Source organism: Pithys albifrons, chromosome 17 (genome assembly GCF_047495875.1).
Source record: "Pithys albifrons albifrons isolate INPA30051 chromosome 17, PitAlb_v1, whole genome shotgun sequence".
NCBI lineage: Eukaryota > Metazoa > Chordata > Aves > Passeriformes > Thamnophilidae > Pithys > Pithys albifrons.
Window position 1 is genome coordinate 4,205,059 of NC_092474.1, and position 17,950 is coordinate 4,223,008.

At 36.6% G+C, this 17,950-nt stretch overlaps 1 protein-coding gene across 1 annotated transcript in view; it reads right to left on the reverse strand.

Moving 5' to 3' along the window:
• The window catches only part of GLT1D1 (glycosyltransferase 1 domain containing 1), a 48,646-nt gene that overhangs the window by 27,571 nt on the left and 3,125 nt on the right, over nucleotides 1-17,950 (reverse strand). The window contains exons 2-6 of the mRNA XM_071571926.1: nucleotides 13,476-13,624; nucleotides 11,305-11,410; nucleotides 7,206-7,257; nucleotides 3,263-3,299; nucleotides 2,089-2,145 (exon numbers count right to left, since the gene is read on the reverse strand). Of these exons, the coding sequence (XP_071428027.1) occupies nucleotides 2,089-2,145; nucleotides 3,263-3,299; nucleotides 7,206-7,257; nucleotides 11,305-11,410; nucleotides 13,476-13,624 (401 nt within the window). The remainder of the gene's footprint in view (nucleotides 1-2,088; nucleotides 2,146-3,262; nucleotides 3,300-7,205; nucleotides 7,258-11,304; nucleotides 11,411-13,475; nucleotides 13,625-17,950) is intronic.

Consider the following 17,950-nt stretch of genomic DNA (forward strand, 5'->3'; position numbering starts at 1 on the left):
TCACTTCTGCAATTCTCAAGTCTGCTGCTGAGACTGCAAAAAAACCCACCCCAATCCTATGATTTTTGTATGGAGATTGTACTGCACCCATAAGAACAACAACAAAAACCTTCCAGAGCACTGTTTCCATTTGCATTAGGCAATTGCTCTTTGTGCTGGCACCCAAACTATCAAATGGAATGTACAAAAAGCTGGGATTCCTTAGATTTTACTTTAGTTCTATTTACAGCTGGGGAATGGAAGTCTCCCACTGTAAAATGCATTCTGGTACTCACTTAAATCTACAATTAAATTCTTTCTTGAAGCCATTACAGTGATTTAAAGAGACTGTTTATGTATTGGTGTTATATTTAACATGAGTGAATATTTCCTATGACTGAAAAAAAAATCAGTACAAATAATATTCATAAGAAATCTGTCCTATGAAAAAAAAGTCTTTGAGTATTCTGAAGAGGCTGTTTAATTTTAAAGAGCAACTTGACAATGTAAGGCCTGAACACCAAGGAGGTTTAAAAGTGATGCCTCAAATGTATTACAACTTGCACTGTAGGGCATGTGCTGTTCCTTTACATTCAGTCCTGGGAATCCTGAATTTGACAGATATTCAAGGATACTGCTAAAGATACAGGCAAGAGTTATCTGGAGAAATATCTCCCCCCAAAAATCATTAAGTGCCTTAGATATGGAGTAGAACTTCATGAAAAAAGTCCTAAAAAAAGATCATAAATGCCATGAGCTGAACGAGATTGGACAGCTCTATCTGCATAAAAGCACTTCACTGAGCAAGCCCACACTATCAAAATCACATTCTTCTGAGCAAAAACTGCCTTCTATTTTTGATACTTTTCTACTGATCGCTCCAAGTTTAGTAGAATTTTAAACACTTTGAAACTGCAAATGCCCAGAAAAGCAATTCAGTGGGATCTCCTAATTAGTCCACAGGAAGTTCAAAGGTACAGCCAAAAAAAATCTGCCTCCATGAGCAATATTGAAAGAAGTGGAAAGTGTAGGATGCCATCAGAGATGGACAGAGAGACAAGGCTGAGAAGATAAATGAGATGAAACAGTCATAAAACCAATACTGAATAATCTGATGCCAGTTTTCAAGTTATTATTTAACAGGCACAGATGTTAGAGTCACATTTTAGTTTGCTTTTCATGTACACTATGAATTATTTTACACTTTTGCATTAGTACACATTAGGCAAAAAACTGTCTCAAAGATATTAGAAATTCACTTTAGGGGGAGCCTCCCCCTCCTCAATCTGTTGACTGCTCATTTAATCATCAAATGGTTGGACAAGAGATCAAATCAACACTAAGGCTGAGCTAGAAAGTGACAAATCATTTCACTTCAGAAAATTATTAATCTTAGTGGCACTGTGCTTGTGTGCTGTGATTTACTGAGAACAAAATAACCTCCCAATGCTCAATTTAAAATTGACACTGGCTTTGACTAATGGCACACAGTTACTGGTGTGATAATGCCATTGACTGGTGGGGATTCATTTGTAACAGAGGGAACAGCTGTACTATCACAGATCACACTGATGAATGTAACATTGAAACATTTTTACCACAGCAAAATGCCTATAAATTATTCTTTAGGGGAAAGGCAGCTCAAGCAATTAGAGCATTGCCCAGATCAGGTGATTTAAATTAGGACACCTGCCTCACATGCCATTACTTTGGTGAAAACAGAGACAGCCTGTAGACCAAGATCAATCTGTAAAACACACATTTCCCTCCTTCAGCAGTTCTTCCCCTCCCTCAGCTGCTCTTCTGCAAGAGGCAACCACAGTTTGTGTCCCACAGACACAGCACAACATGCTCAGGTATTGATGCTTTCTCCAACTTAACCTTTAAGGGACATTGACCCATTTTTGGTGCAGTTCAGTCCTGGCCACACCAGAAATTTGAAGGCAGTCTGGGCAGTTTACTGGCCAGATTATTCTGATTGGTATTCCCCCATTTTTCATATAATTAAGTCTATTTTATAATCACTTGAACTTTACATTCTAAGTTTGTTTCATCCCTGACATCTACTGAGAATAAATGTAGTGGACACAGGAAAGAAGTGAGTTTTACCTGCATGTTCTAGAAATCTGTACCAGTCAAATGTTTCACTGGGTGTAGTCTTAATTCCTGTGTTGAAAAAAAAAGAGAGTCATGCATTTGATGTCCCCTGGATGGCTGAAATACAACTCCTGAACTCTTCTTCAAGCCTGAGAAATCAGTATTTCTGTCACCAGCTGTCCCCATCTCGAGCTTTTCTCATCCCAACACTGTCAGGTTCTCTGCAATTCTTCCACAGAAAATACTGAAATGCAGCTGAAAATGTTGCACTGTCACACAGTGCATGAACTTCTTTAGCAACCCAACCATGTTGAATTTGGCCTTTTTAAATCTACATATGAGAACATCATCAGAGAGAGCACATTATTCCAAAATAGATACAGGGCAGCTGAGACCCAGAGTCCTTAACATAAAAGAAACTAAATTAAATTTATGTACAATTAAATATTAATATAAACCGAGTATCAATGTATTTGTTTTGAATTGGAAAAGATTCATTATTTTAATAATGAAACTATTTTATTAACTTATTTAATCTCCTAGTTAATTAATCCCTCACAAGAAGCTTAAATGTAGACTAAATATGGGCCAAGTAGACTTCACAGTGAGTTATTTCAACATTACAGTTATGAAAATTATTTTCTTTGAAAGTAAACTATGTAAAATGGAATGAATTTTGGAAACCACAGGCAGTTATTTTTGGATAAATAAAATTAAAATCTATAGCTTAAGTAATCACACCTAAAATACTGAGTTGAGTGTTCCCTAGACCAATCACTGAATTAATATACTTTGGATTAGATACTTTTGGGATGTCATGATGTTGGGAACTCAAAGCATTTAAAGGAATTTGGAGTTTCAGAGAATAATTACCCAGCATAAAAACTCCTGCAGACTTTGGAGAAAGCTTGGTGTTACCTTAGGTGTCACCTAACCTGTCAGGTTCCTGCTGTAAGGCATCTGGGAAAACTTATTTAAAAGCACCAAATTAGCTGAAAATTTAGGCTGAGACTGAAATACGGCCTCAAATTTGTCAAGGGCAAAAAGCTCAGCTCAGTGGAGTTCAAACCCCACAACCATTTTACCAAAATATTTCTGGGGCAAAGAAGGCAGATACATCATCATACAAGTATAAGCACAATTCAAATAAACTGAATGCCTTGATCAGTATTTTCAGATCTCTCACCTTGGGTTTGGACATATATTTTCTTCCTTGCACCTGGCTTGAAAGAGAAAAATAAAAGTAAGTTTGATAGTTAAACATAAAACATCTGTTCAAACTTCAAAAAACTCCAGCTACTGTAACAAAATACATTTCAGTGTGATTTTCTTTTGACTATTAAAACTCAAACCAGGCTGTTAGAAAGATATATTTAAGTAACACCAAAAGCCAAGTCAGCAATGTAAATAAGTTACTATGAACATTAATGGTGCAATGAAACAATTTTGCAATTAATCCAAGCACCAAGTTAGTACAAATATATTTTTTAGTTTATTCCTGTATCCCTTCTTATGATCATTACTCTGCTTATTGTGTGGAAAATTGAAATATTACCTAGATTAAAATGATTTTCAACTATTCAGTTGAATCAGCCTTACTTCCCCCAAAAATGTTATTCTTGAAAGACTGGTTTCGAAAACACAGTTTACATTTACCCATAATAACATTTTTAAACATATCAGTTTCAGAAACTGCAATCAAATAGAAGGAGACTTGCCTATACAGCCAAACTGGCAACTAATAGTTATTGCAGAACATTCCCAAATAAAAACTGCAAAATAAATTACTTTAAAGTAGAGGAGGTAATTACTACACTTTCAAAGTCACTCTGAAGTGTTACTCTGCTATTTATTTGATTTAGGTGATTAAGGAAGCAATTTTCTATTTCAGTATCTTTCTAGAACTCCGAGTGTGAATTTGTAGAATACATTTTTTTTAATGAAAACAGAATTAGTTCAGAATCAAACTCCTAAGCAACCAATTCCTGAGTCAGTCAGCTCAGAAAACAGGAAGCCATGGAAGCGATTCTTTTTTAACTTGCAAACATTTTGGTTTTCCCCTGTCACTCCTGTGGGACTCCCCTCCAGTCCCTGCCCAATCATAACATACCAGGTACTAAAAATGAGCTAGAAAAAGAAGTTGAAATAGAAGAGGTCATTAAAAAAGTGAATAATGATCAACAAGTGGCCCACAGAGGGGAAGGAGGTGGTTTCTGAGAATCAGAGTGAACTATGTCACAAAAAGTACATGAAAAAGACACCAAAAATACACATATAAGTGAAGTGGATAAAAAAACACTTTATTCTACAGTGGAAGATCAAGGATGTTCTGTGGACTTCATCTGTGAGAACCTATATGACCTTTTGTGTTCAAAGGATTTAAAAATAATAAAAATAGTTTAATACATTATTGTATTACTTAACACTGGATCTTCTCTTACCTATGAATAGGTAACATTTTAAATTCTACTGGACCTACCAATCATAAAAAGAATCCCCCTGCAAACAATGGACACAGCACTGCAAGCTGGAGGCCAACTGCAGAATTTAAGTTTTCAGTACAAGTGGGAGAGCTGAAATTTAGCCCTTGGACATGGCAAAACAGAAGGTGGGAAGAGCAGATGGGGAGAGGGGCAGGTGGATCCAGCCTTGCCCCCACTGCTGACACACTGCACAGCTCTGCTGGGGGAAAACAGGCCTTTAGTTCCCTAAAACCTCCAAGTTTCCAAAGTAAGTTTAAGTTAAGCATCTTGTTTCATGCTCTGCTGGATCTCGAATGGCTTTTGGTGAGTAAATATAACCCTGCCAGGGCTTGGATCATCAAGAAGAAAATAGCAGGAATACTGTGTAACAGGGCGTGGAGATGTATTCACACTTTATAGATCCATTTTCTCTTATGTTCTTTATTTTAAATGGTCCTGAGGAGGATGGAAAATGAAATTGAATGCTAATAAAACTGGCTTAGGTAATTCTCATGCACCAGTTTTATGCTACTGAAATAAAACACTGACCATAAGCACAAGATCTTTTACAGTATTTCAAACTCACTTGGAGTAGAGATTATTACAAATGCTGTATTATGGACTTCATAACTAAAGGTAATTTATCCAATGTAACACAAAAAAATTTGTTGGAAGATACAGCCCTTGAGCACAGTGCAATTGCTACGTGTTTGTAATTAAATTTTTTAATTGACTGTCTTAACTACTAAGGCACTCATTAGAGGAATAATGCAGTTCACATTAGTGTGAGTTAATATGTAAAAAGCATTAATATTCCATGACCTAGGTATGGAAAAATGTATTCATATTCTTCACTGCTTCAAAGGAAATATGTGGCCTTTGCTCTCCCCTTTTCCATGAAGATGCAGCTAGAACAGGAACTCGAACCCCAGCATTTCAGACACATTTCAGCAGGTGGCATTTCAGTTTAGGACTTGACAGACCTGCCTCCAATTCCCTGCCTGCCCCAGACCTCCAAAACACTGAAGGAGTCTCAGAAACACAAAGGTGTTTAGGTAAAACCAAAGTCTGGTGCTGATTTTGAAACAATTTTGTTTCTCCTCCTTACACCCTGTTCCTTTTTCCTTTTCTCACTTAAGATCTATGACAAGCTGTGCCCTTTCAAGTGTACCCATCATGAAGTTCATCATAGTAACTATTAAAATCAAGTCATATTTGTAATATAAAATACCAAATCCTACATCTGCTCATGTATCCTTTTAATGCAAACAGATTTTAACAATCAATTAATGCTGAAACACAGTATTGTATATTCAACTGTTGTGTTGTGCAAGCTCCACTCTGACCATTTTTCAGGCAAGGGTGCATTAATGGTTATAATATAATGCAAACTAGAACTGCAGAGATACCAAGCACTTAGTTTCTGCTTCAGTTGATGCTTCCCAAGATGAGGTGAGTGGAGGTAACTATTCCCTGCAGCTCCAAGAGGCTCATCCTGCCTTGTTCTTTTTATCCCCCCAAATGGTTCCTGCTTACCCCTCACTGGATCTGGTGCTCCTTACAGTTCTCAGTGACTCAGCACAAGTCCTTGGCCAGGGAGTTGAAAGCTAACCCTGTCCAGATGATTAGCTGGGCTAACAAGCCACATCAGCAAGCCCTGCTGCCTGCTGTGGGGTTTTTCCCAGGTCACCAGTGCAGCCTGACACTGTCCAAAACCATTCCCTGTGCTCAAGTGACTGGCAGCTCTTTATGGTCCTCAGCAATGTGGACTGAGTAGTGTCCACGTCACGGATTCGTCTCAGTTTTCTCCACTGGCAGGTTGCCATCAACTCAACCACGTAAGGGTGGAAGTGTTGACCCAGCCTATTTTCAAACAGGAGCATCAGCAACTAAAAATAATCACCCTGAAAATCTGAAGAGGACTGGCAGTGCAGCAGATATAATGGTACCTACTAAAGGAAGACAAAGAGAATGAACCACTATTACTCCCAGTTCTGTTGTGGCCAAATGATCTTCTTCAAATACTGCCAAATTTCTTTAACCATTATACTGCTGGGTGAAAATCATCTTATTCACTATTTTTCCACCTGTCATTCAGCACATGTGTTTTATTTTGTGTTCAGGAGGGATGAATTTTAGGAAAGTTAAGTGCTATTTATGTGCTATGTCTCCAAGGCCTGGTCAGCTGCATCTCACATATTGTTGGGCTTAGAATTCCTTCAAATTCACCTCTGCAGTTCACCCACCTTAAGAAGCTCATTCTATTTCCAGTGTTGACAAAACAAGTATTTTCAAATTATTCTTAAAAATTCTTTATTATAACTAACGCTATCTAGAGGAATTTTGGCAACATAAAGTTTATTAAAGGATGCAAGAAGAAACAACATGGCATCAGGAGAGACTTGATAACAACAGCAATGATTAGTTTTAAATGTTACAGAGAAGCATTTCCTAAAATGCTCTATTCTCTTTTCAAATAATAAACAGCTTTTAAATGCCAGATTTATTTGACCTGTTGAAAGACATAAACATTAAATGCTTACTCTGAAAGGAAAAACAGGAATAGCAAATAGAAAGATTATTGCACTTCTTTAGCATTATTTAGGAAACATTTTAGGAGAATGCACAGCTGCTAATACTATAAGCACTACCATCATGTAAACATACCCACTCTGCTGCTGCCAGTTCCTTCATTTTCACTGTGAAAGCCACTGCAAACCTGGTTAAAGGGACAAAAATAGCTGGGATCATCTGCTTAAAGTGTTTAAACATAAAAACACAAAAGTACCTCAGAAAAAAATCTCTGTAAGAACTAAGATCAGAGGCTTATAAAAATGATCATAGATGGAGAGACAGAAGGCAGGCTTTGAAATTGTTCTAGCACAAAATAGTGGTTAAACAAATGGCTCTTCGGGCTTTACAACTCCGAGCTCTTGGGAAGGTGAAGGGAATAATAAAGGGAACATCCCCCAGTTTATTCAGATTAATATACAGAATATAGAGTTGCAGTAGGACATTGGCATTTCCTGTTCCCACATCCCTGCAGGTGCAGGGACCTTAACTCCAGTTTGCTTCATGCTGTTGTTGGACAATACCCAGGGCCACTGTTTGCAACTCACTGAAACTGAGCCAAAGGAGCAGACAGACTTTGTTAAACCTTTCCCGTGTTCTGTCCTTAATTCTAAGTAGTCAAAGCTGTCAATGAGTAACAAACTCCTGTGTCTTTGAGAAATATATATAGCTGGCTATCATTGTACATAGCAGAGACCATTTAAAAGCACCATTGATAGGAAGAGTTTTCATTTTTAGGTGTCTCACTGTAGCCAACAGAAGTCTGATTTTTAAACACACCAGATAATCAAGATATTCTTACTGGGACTTTGGTGTAATACCAAGAAGTCAAAGGAGGTATTTTTATGGAGTCAGGGTTAATAAATAATCCCTGTTCAAAAGAGATCTCAAGAATATGCTGGGCTTTAATGTAGCTTTTAAGTTGTAATGAAACATAAACACATGCTTTGAATGTTCTTAATGGAACTTTAGTGTTAACTGGACCCACAAATGGGCCATTTCTGGAGACTATTCTTCCTCTGGGACAGAGTTTTTGAATGCCTCCTTCATATGAGAAACTGTCTCTGCTTAGCAAAATTCATTTTTTTAAATACTTTTATAGATATTGAATATAAAACAAGTCATCACATATTGCACTTATGATTCAGTGTTTCTTTTTCATGTGATTTATGAAATGTTTCTGTCCTGAGCCAACCCCTCAATGGTTAGAGATAAAGCAAAACACAAAGTGACAACCAGAATAGTGTTGTTCCATTGGAGATGTTACATTTGAGGACATTATATCACAGTCATTCATTAAAAGTCACATAAATGCTGAACTATAACTCCTACTTCAGTTTGTCTAAACAAACCTTATTCCCATACATTTGTTTTGCAGTGTCTGCTTTATGGTATTACAATAAATTTCACATATACAACTTGACAGCTTTAAGGTTATTAAAGCCTTTGCAAATGCTTGTTTTGTCAAGTTGCACATGCTCTCTTCCCAGATTTTGCAATTATACTTTCAATTCATCACATTAACAAGCATAAAAAGATGTTGCTCCCAAGTCTACAAAATACTGTTCAATAGGAAAAAAATACCCTAGAGGAGTACAACCACCATTTAGAGGAATTTGATTAAAATGAAACACTCATAAAGCTAGACAGTCTTCAATACTTTGTTTTATGGAATGTGGTGGTATATTGTACTGGACAAGTAATCTACAATTCATGATACTTTCTGCTTAGAACCCTGCAATCAATAAAGAAAAAAAAATCAATGTAGCTTTTAATAACTATGCAATGAATAATACTAGTGATGATACTGGAGAAGGGGCACATTCAGAATAACTTCTAGAAAAACAAATTACTTTTCCTACAGCAGAAAAAATATTGTAAACTGCACACAGATGCAGTAATGTATTTTGAAATATCATAGGAAATTCAAGCTATTAGTATCCTCCAGGTTCCTAACTTAATTATCATTAAAAAACATTCAGTAAAGCACAGTTTTTTCATAAGGAGTGTTAACTGTATTTGTGACAGACAATATTTGAAACAGAGATCTGGATCAAATGCACACATTCAGAAATTCTGGGTTTATGCATTTTTCTTTTTGTGCAGTGCTGAAATTCAGCAGACACATTAGATATCCTTCTCTTTTCCTTCAGACCTATTTAAAGAATAACTTCTGATTATTTGACAACAAAAGTAAACAAGTATATAAATTCTGGCTTGAATGGGACCTTAAGTTGCTTTCAACTACAAGTCACACTAAGAAGTAAGAACATGCCCTAATGATTTTTCAATGAGTGTGATTAAGTGCTGTCTTTAAAATCTGTTTACTTACTACATTTTACAGGGCACTCTAGACAGAACAGCACATCAATGCCAGCATGTGAGCTAATAATAGCTGGAACACAGAGTGGGATTAGCAAAGATAAAACCAGGAGAGAGCAGCAAGCTGCAGATTCTGTGAGAACCCCAATCCATTCTGCATCTGAAGTGCTGCAGGTCTCTGTCCTGGCTGGAGTGCTGTGGTCAATGAATGAAGAGCATCCAGGGTATTTAAGCTCTCCTTGGGTGAGGATGCAAGCAGTACCACTGGGTAGGAGAAGGTATCCAGATGCTTCAATTCTATCTCACCTTGTGCAACAAAACTGCCACCAGTTTTTAGAGAGTTCCTCTGATTTCTGATCACTTCCTGAACTACATTTTATGACTACAGTGACATGCTACTAGAACTTTTCTGGACTCAAAACACCCTGAAAATATTACCTTGTCAATTCACCTAAAAATTGAGAGAATTTGCTTAAAGATTTTCTTCAGTGTCTGCTGCTTTGTTCCTGTATCCATAGAAAAGATCACATTAGCAGGGATAAGAAAAGAACAAAAGCTGCTTATACTTGAGTGATCTGCTTTTCAATCAAGCACTCTGTCAATAAGCTAATTGTGAGAGCTCTGAGAACAGGTTTGATTCTGAGATGCAACAGGACAATGCCAGTTATTTTTAGTTGTCATCTCCCTTAAGCCAAACTGCTGAGAACCTTGATCTGTATGTGCAGATAGCACTTAATGCCTAATACATGTTGTTCCACTATAGAATATTTTATATGTTTGAATATATGTAACTCAACCCAGAATTTACTAAGAAACAGATGTTTTAAAAAAAAAAAGTAACTCTGAGCAACAGCCAGCAATTCTGGCACAGGGCCTTGGAAACAGGGCCCAGCCTTGTGGTGAATGAATGGATATTAATTCATATGGATTTGGATATCACAAATGATATAACTACAGTAAGAATTAATAAGAGCATTTACACCTCCATCACTAACAAATATTTATTATTTAAATAATCATACCTCTGCCACTAGTTCACTATTAACCACCTCCACTATCAAAGACTGATTATTGAAATACCAAATATGAGTCCTTTCATGGCCACAACAGTTCTGTATAAATGGGAACTGTATGAATATTGTTGGAGATCCTTAGATGTGCATTTATTTGCTGAAATCTCTGCAAATGTAAAGAGTCTAAAATAATTTTGGCAAGAAAAACTTGGTTGCATAAAATTGTATCCATGACAACACATCAAATAAACCACAGCCAAGTTGCTCCAGTGCACAGGTACAGTAACTATCACTGGCTGTCTTTGTGGTGTTTACCCATAAGGTTATTACAGGGTATTCTCCAGAGCAATTTGCTGCCAAATTCCAGGTTAAGGATTCTTGCTAATATTCACCTCATTTCTTTCACCTGCCTCAGAATTTTATATCCTCATCACATGCACAGTTCTCTTATTCTGGACAACAGTTATGATCCAGTACACAGAGCAGAGGATTAGTTAGCACAGATTTCATTAGCCTTTAATGGGATTTGAGTCTTTTTGAAAATTTACAACCCAAGAGATTAAGTTTTAGCACTACTTCTGCCAACTCTTCCATGGACAAATACGATGAAATGAATGTAACACAGGAAATATCAAATGAACAGAATACATATAGACTGTATTTTATGAAAAAGCTATTCTACTTTCATCATTGAATCATAAAATAATATGTAGAGATCACAGGGATTTCAAGTAGTCTAGCCTTTCTCTGCTGGCCTACACATCTCTCAGTGGTTCCAAGCACTTATGGAACACTTCCTAGCAGATATGCCATTACAAAAATGCACTTTCCTTTCGTGAATCTTCCACACATGCTCTCACCTGGCTTCCTCCAGCACTGCTCCCATTACCCGATGTTTCTCTTCGCATTTGATATCTTCATTTACATCTGTCCCACCAAAGATGATTCCAAAGGGAATTCTGCTGCCTGCAAAGCAATGACTGCACTGAGAAGTTGGCCAACATGGCAAGGTAATGAATAGGAGGGGATACTAAGAATGAAAAAGTACATAGATGAAAACTGTATCATATTGAAGCAAAAATCTTTGAAACCTGGAAAAACTTGAATTTTTATGGTTTTGGCACTGAACCCTCCCATACAATAACTCTGCACTTCCACAGTTCTTTAAGGGTAGAGAAGGCTTAAATTCAGTGAGTTCTCATAGTTAAAATACATGGTTAAAACCAAACAAATAAGGAAATCTTAAACCAAACAGGAAACAAAACAAACATGCTGATGAAGACTGAAAATGTAATCTGTGTTTCACATATGTATTTGAAAATGAAGTGAGCTGTAAGATGAAGATTTATTAGCATTGCTAATTTCCTCATTACTAAATGAAACAACAAACACAAAGAATGAAAGACTAATTATCATTCTGGCTACTTAGAGAATTTCCTTGGCATTTTTAGATATTATGCTCTAATGTTTGCAGGTGAAGAGAATTAAGGTGCACTATCAAAGCACCACAGCACTGATCTTCAAGAGACTGACTTTCTCTAATACAATATAAAATAGGTATGGCCTTTCCAATAAAAGTAAATAATTACTATGTCATCTACTACATGTGTTGATCATACATCCCCAATCATGTTAACAAAGTTTCCAGGCTGAGGCACAAAAGATTGGTAGTATGGCAGTCATGGTAGTGTGACTGTAACACTAAATTTCTAAATGTTACAGGAACCAGGAGTGTCCTTTGAATCACTTTTTTCCTCCAAGAAGTCTACAATAACTTTTGCACTTTGACTGTGATCATCCCAGCAATCTTACCACTTATTGTCTTGCCTCTCACAGGTTTCTGGTTTATTTTTCTTACATTTATTGCAAATGCTTTTTGGAACAGTGTGACTGATTTATTTAAATTACTGAGCTTTTGTAAGTCATTTGAGTATAGGACTTTGCACATCACTTGGGATTTTGAAAAGCTAATAGCAACAGCTTTTGGGCATTGCTATACAAGTCAAACTCCAATAAACTTTTACAATAAACATTTAAAATTCAATCTTATTTTTTGTCTCTTAGCAAAAGAAAAAAAAGAGAGACAGATCTCAGACTTTCCATAAGCCTCTTCCAAAACAATTCTGGGTCTTGTCAAAAAGCAATCAGCTCTACATTTCAACAAGAGAACTCAATACATATGTTAGCAGAGATCATCCCATATTCCAGGGGCCCCTCTGAAATCAGAGCTTCATTGTAACAAAAGAAATAGAAACATTCCAGGCACCATAATTCAGGGTTTCTGCAAACCCACCAGCACAAACTGCGGGGGCACATCTGAACTCTGAAAACCAACACAACAGAACTTACACTGAGATCTGATGAAAGTATGAAATTATGTGCCTTTATTCAAGTGAACAGATTTATATAATACAAAGGTGATCTCAAAAATGGATGTGCATTTGTAATTTCAGTAGGTGACGGTGTCTGTAATTTTGAAAGCCAGTGTTTCTAGTGTATCATTAATGGCAGGCTGAAATTTTGTTCTACATGGCTAGGTAGAAAGTTATATTATTTTTCTGATAACATCCTGTCTCCTATAGGTTGGCTGTCAGGAACAACATCTAAAAGTTATTTCATGCCCAAAACTCTGATTCATTTTTGAGCAGAAAAATCAAATTAGCTTCTCTGCTTTCTTCCATTTGACCTCAGCTATACTTAGCCAAGCCATTGTCCTCTGAAAGAGCACATTTGCTGGGAGTATCCTAATGTTAATATAATGCTCTTATCTTGATGTACTTAAAGTACTTAATTATGAAATGCACTATGTGCTTTAAAAGTACATTTATTTAGTTCTCTCCTCTCTGGATCAGCTCTCCCACAGAAAAAGATTTTCAGCATTTCTGAACATTTGTTGAAGTGGATAAAGACCATAATGCCATTGCGTGTGGGTTTATACATTTATAGCCATTTATAAATGTTAGTGATCATTCTCTTCTCTTGCAGTACTTTTGAAAGAGGTATTTTTATTGGAAAACAGAAAGAGGATTACCTTGCAGAAGTCTGCCTCCTTTATAAAGATGAATGGCCAGGGCTGCATCAAACTTGTCTGTCGAGGTTAGATCCGTAATTTCAGCTGGACTTTCATACAGGAAAGCATCTTTAAGCACACAGATATGACCTGCAGCATGTAGATGACTCCTTCACAATCAGAACAAATAGAAAAAGAATGAAGAAGATACTATTAATGTTTATAGGAATGCCAGTATATGAAGTGCCATCAAAACCTTTTTCCTTAATAACCTTTGCTCCAACATTCAACATTACGCTAGTTTTGTTCAAGCAATGATGGAGCAATTCACAAGGTTGCTTATTTTTTCCTGAAAAATGTTATCTTCACCATTTTGAAGCCACAGTCACACTTCCAAGCAACATAATTTGCATCCATTTCGAGGCCAAAGCCTTATAATTTTTGAAAATCAGCAGAAATTAAGTATGACCAGGATCCTTCCTGATTGACCTTCACCTTATTATGCTGAAAGATCTCCTTTTTCAATTCAATGTGTTAGACTCTGGTCTTAGAGATTCTCAGATCCTTTGTCTGGAGAAAGGCCACCAAATGAAGAAAGTACAAATACATTCAGCTGATCAGTGCTACTAAAAATACAGAACATCCAAAAAAAGAATACATTAAGAAAACCAGAGAATTGAATTGTATTCCCTCTGTGTTTGATTGTGGGTTTAGTTGCTTCCTGTTTTAGCTCACCCATTTGTAAAACAGGCACAGGATAATTGAAGTATAAGCAAAAAAACTGCACTTAAGTAATTACACAAATACCTTCAGAGCCTGCTTTTAAAATCTCAGTTGCTAAAAAGAAAACAACAAACCAAACCAACAACAAAACCCCCTTAGTGTCAGATACCCATTCATCTTTATATGCAATGGTTCCTCATATTCAATCATTGATTCACAGACTGCCAGAGAAAGTGATTGATTACAGACAGCTTTATTCCTCCCCCTGAAACCACAATCAGTTGTCAATGTTTCCAAGGACATCAGCCAAAAAACATACAGCAGAAAATCCATGTTTTGACAGAAACTAGCACACTGTGCCTGCTGACATGTAGTGTTTGCATTTTCTGTGTTATAAAAAGACCACCAGAACGTTTTCTGCTCATTACATATTGTTCCAGTTGATTTATTTCTCATTGTGTATTAATTGTTCTGGCATTAAAATCCTGCAAACTCAATGGCTTCCTGGATAATGTGGCTCTTTCGTTTCCTGATTATTTCATATCCTCCCAAGGAATGTAATTTTCTGTCCTGCAGAAGTTAGTCATTACTGCAGAAATTGGTGCTAAAAATGTTGTAAAATGTCTTGAGGCCTTGGAAGGAATGTATTAGCACTATATCAGACAGAGCTCCACTGGCACAACATATGGTGCTGTATTTCTTCCTTATCCTAAAAAGAAGCTCCTTTTACTTTCAACTTCACTGTTTGAAGCAAGACTAATAAATTATAATAAGCACTAATAAGTAATAAGATACAGCCAGATTGTAAACTCCTTATTTACACTGTCGAGCAATTATTTACATCAGTTGTCCCATGAACTGGTTCCAAGTACCTGTTTGCCTTTTCAAAGAGGCTCTCAATTTATATCTAAATAATGATGCCCGAATCTCACAGCTGTGGAAAGGAAATCTCTTGGGCAAATACTTGGGATGCTCGTGTATGTATTCCATAATTTCACAGGTGCTCATTAAACAGTCTAAAAGGATTTTTTCCCATCACTACTGCAATTACCATAAATCACTATCATGTACAAGCAATATGTTTGCATATTACAATTAATTTGAAAATAACTCTCTTAGGACATCAGGAATCAAGAACCTCAGCTAGGATTTTTAATCCAAAGTATCTTTTTGATTTTTTTCTTTTATATACTAGGAATGAATACTTATCCTCCACAGTTCCACAGCTCCAAATCTCACTATGGAATAACAGCTGTTTCTGCAGTAAATAGAGAGGGCCTCCACTCCCTCAAGTGTTCCAAGGCTCAGAAGTTGTGGATTACCTCTATTACATCAATTTTTTCCCCACATATTTTTATTCTACTCAGGAGCACATAAAGAATTTGCATACATTTTATGATGGAAAAATTACCAAATTATTCCCAGAATAATTCAAACTCCCAGATTTAAAGAGGCCTTAATCCCATAAACATTTCATTGAGTTCAGTATCATTAGTCACAGGCTTCAAATTATGCATATATGGAAATATATGTGTGTAGAAGCAGAGTTATTGGGTAGTATTTAAGTACTGAAATTTAGTGGTATTTTCATACTTTCTAAATGACTTTTCATCTTTATAACGGAAAAAAGCTACTATATTTTTCACACATATGCTGTTATCAGGGAACATGATAAGAGGGTGCTATGATGTGTCTATGAAGTCACAGATGTCCCTGAATCAAGCCAAGACAGAGGAGATGTATTACCCATATCTTCTCTCCTCCTGGCAATTGTGTATTCACATTATTTTGCCATTTCATAAACAAATACTTTCTGAATGAAAAATAAAAATGAACATGTCTCCTGCTGTCTGGGAATCAAAGACATCACTGAAAATGCTAAATCTCAAGGCTACATTTTCTATCACAGTTTTTTTACATAGTAGATAAATTTCCAAGCAAATGTCTTCACAAACAGTGATTGTTGCTTGGATCCAGGATTTGCCTTGTTTTGCCATATTTTTCCCTTCTACTGAAACTCATGGAAGCCAATACCACAACTTGGGGAGAATAGTATTTCTAATATGGAGCTGGGCTGTCAGATTCCACATTTTGAGTGTTTTTCTAGGAAGAAACCATCAGGGGAAATTCTAGTCATCCAGTAAGTATGAAAGGTTATTTATTAAAGTACATTACATTGGTCACTGCTTACACTGTGATATTTACACACATGTGAATACTGAACAGAATCTTTCCCAGCCCCACTTACTTTATTATTCAGGAAATAATTTCTTTTGTTGTTGTTGTGTTTTTTATACTCTTTGGAAATCATGGAGCCTATAAGTGAAACTTCAAATGTCATCTCCAGATCTATACTGCATGCAGAGAGATACTGCCAAAAGGCACAACCCTTTTCTGACATGTTTTCACTTTATTTAGGATTCCTATAGCAAAACATTTTCCTCTAACAAACTATGAAACACCAAGTGATGTTTTACAATGTTTAATTTTTTATTTCCTACATTATTGATCACCACTTCTCACTTTTCCTGGCCCTCCCTCAACATGAATCTGCAGTTTACAGGTTTTTACATAAAGAAACAGTTTTATAGTTCTAACACAGACTGGTTGAGGCTAAAGAACAGCAAATTAGAAGTATGATTACATTTAAAGTATTATGGTTGTGAAACTTGCTGTATCTTCTGTGATGTCTTCCTCTCAGAAACATTTATGTTCTAAATTTCAACTGAGATTTCAATGGAATTACTTGCAGACAAAGAATGCCTGATTTCCAAGGAGCTCCTGGTAGGCAAATACACAGACACTTCTCGAATGGCACAAAATAGGCTTCACCCAAAAATATTAATTATCTCTTTCCCTTGGCTGTTTGTTCTGTGCATCAGCTACTGTTAAATGTATATGGCACAATTCAAAGGTTATTAAGTGAGCAGAGTCATTCCACTCCCTCTTCTGAAACTCAGCCAGACCTGAGTACTCACAATTCTCATTGAGGCCCATCAAATTACAAGAGTTGAAACCCTGCTTGATCCCTTTGTTTTCATGGTAATTTTTCTTGTTTTCATACTTGTTAAAGCAACACGTCCTTCATTTTATTTCTCTCTCAAATTTCTCTTTTAGACAGCACAGACAAATCGTGCTGGCACGGATGGAGTATGAACAAAATTCACTGTGAGTAAGGCCAGAAATTAAAAATGTGAGCGAAGATGGGGAACAAAACCTTCTGTCTCTGTGTTCTGAAGTAACTGAACTTTGGAAGGACAAAATAACTCTGCAAAGTTTAATCCTGCCTTTCAATAGGTGCTGCCATGCAAACCATTTTGGGAAGCAGCAACAATGCAGGCCATGTGAACAATGGCATCTCAGTCCCAAAGGTGGAGGATGAACACCTGCCTTGCAGGTGTCCTGCTCCAGGAGTGGCCACACAAACAGCAGCAGGAATCTCCCAGTACCTGTACAAACCAACACAGGCAGCAAAAGGAGCCCTTATGATCTGCCATGGGGAGAAGAGTGTTCTCCTGTAGAACTGTAATGGTGGCAGACAGAGTAAGACTAAATAGAAGAAACATTTGGGTTCAGAATTACTCCAGTAAATGTCTAAGATAAAAAACAATTGTAAAGAGGAATGATAAGTGGCATTGAATTTGTGTGTTTAATTCTCTTGCAGCTGATTACCTGAGGATTTACAGGATGGCTATTTCAACTGGCCACTTAATGAGTACCAAAACAATTTCTCCCTTTCCAAAGCATAGTTACACATTGGCAAAATACTTCAT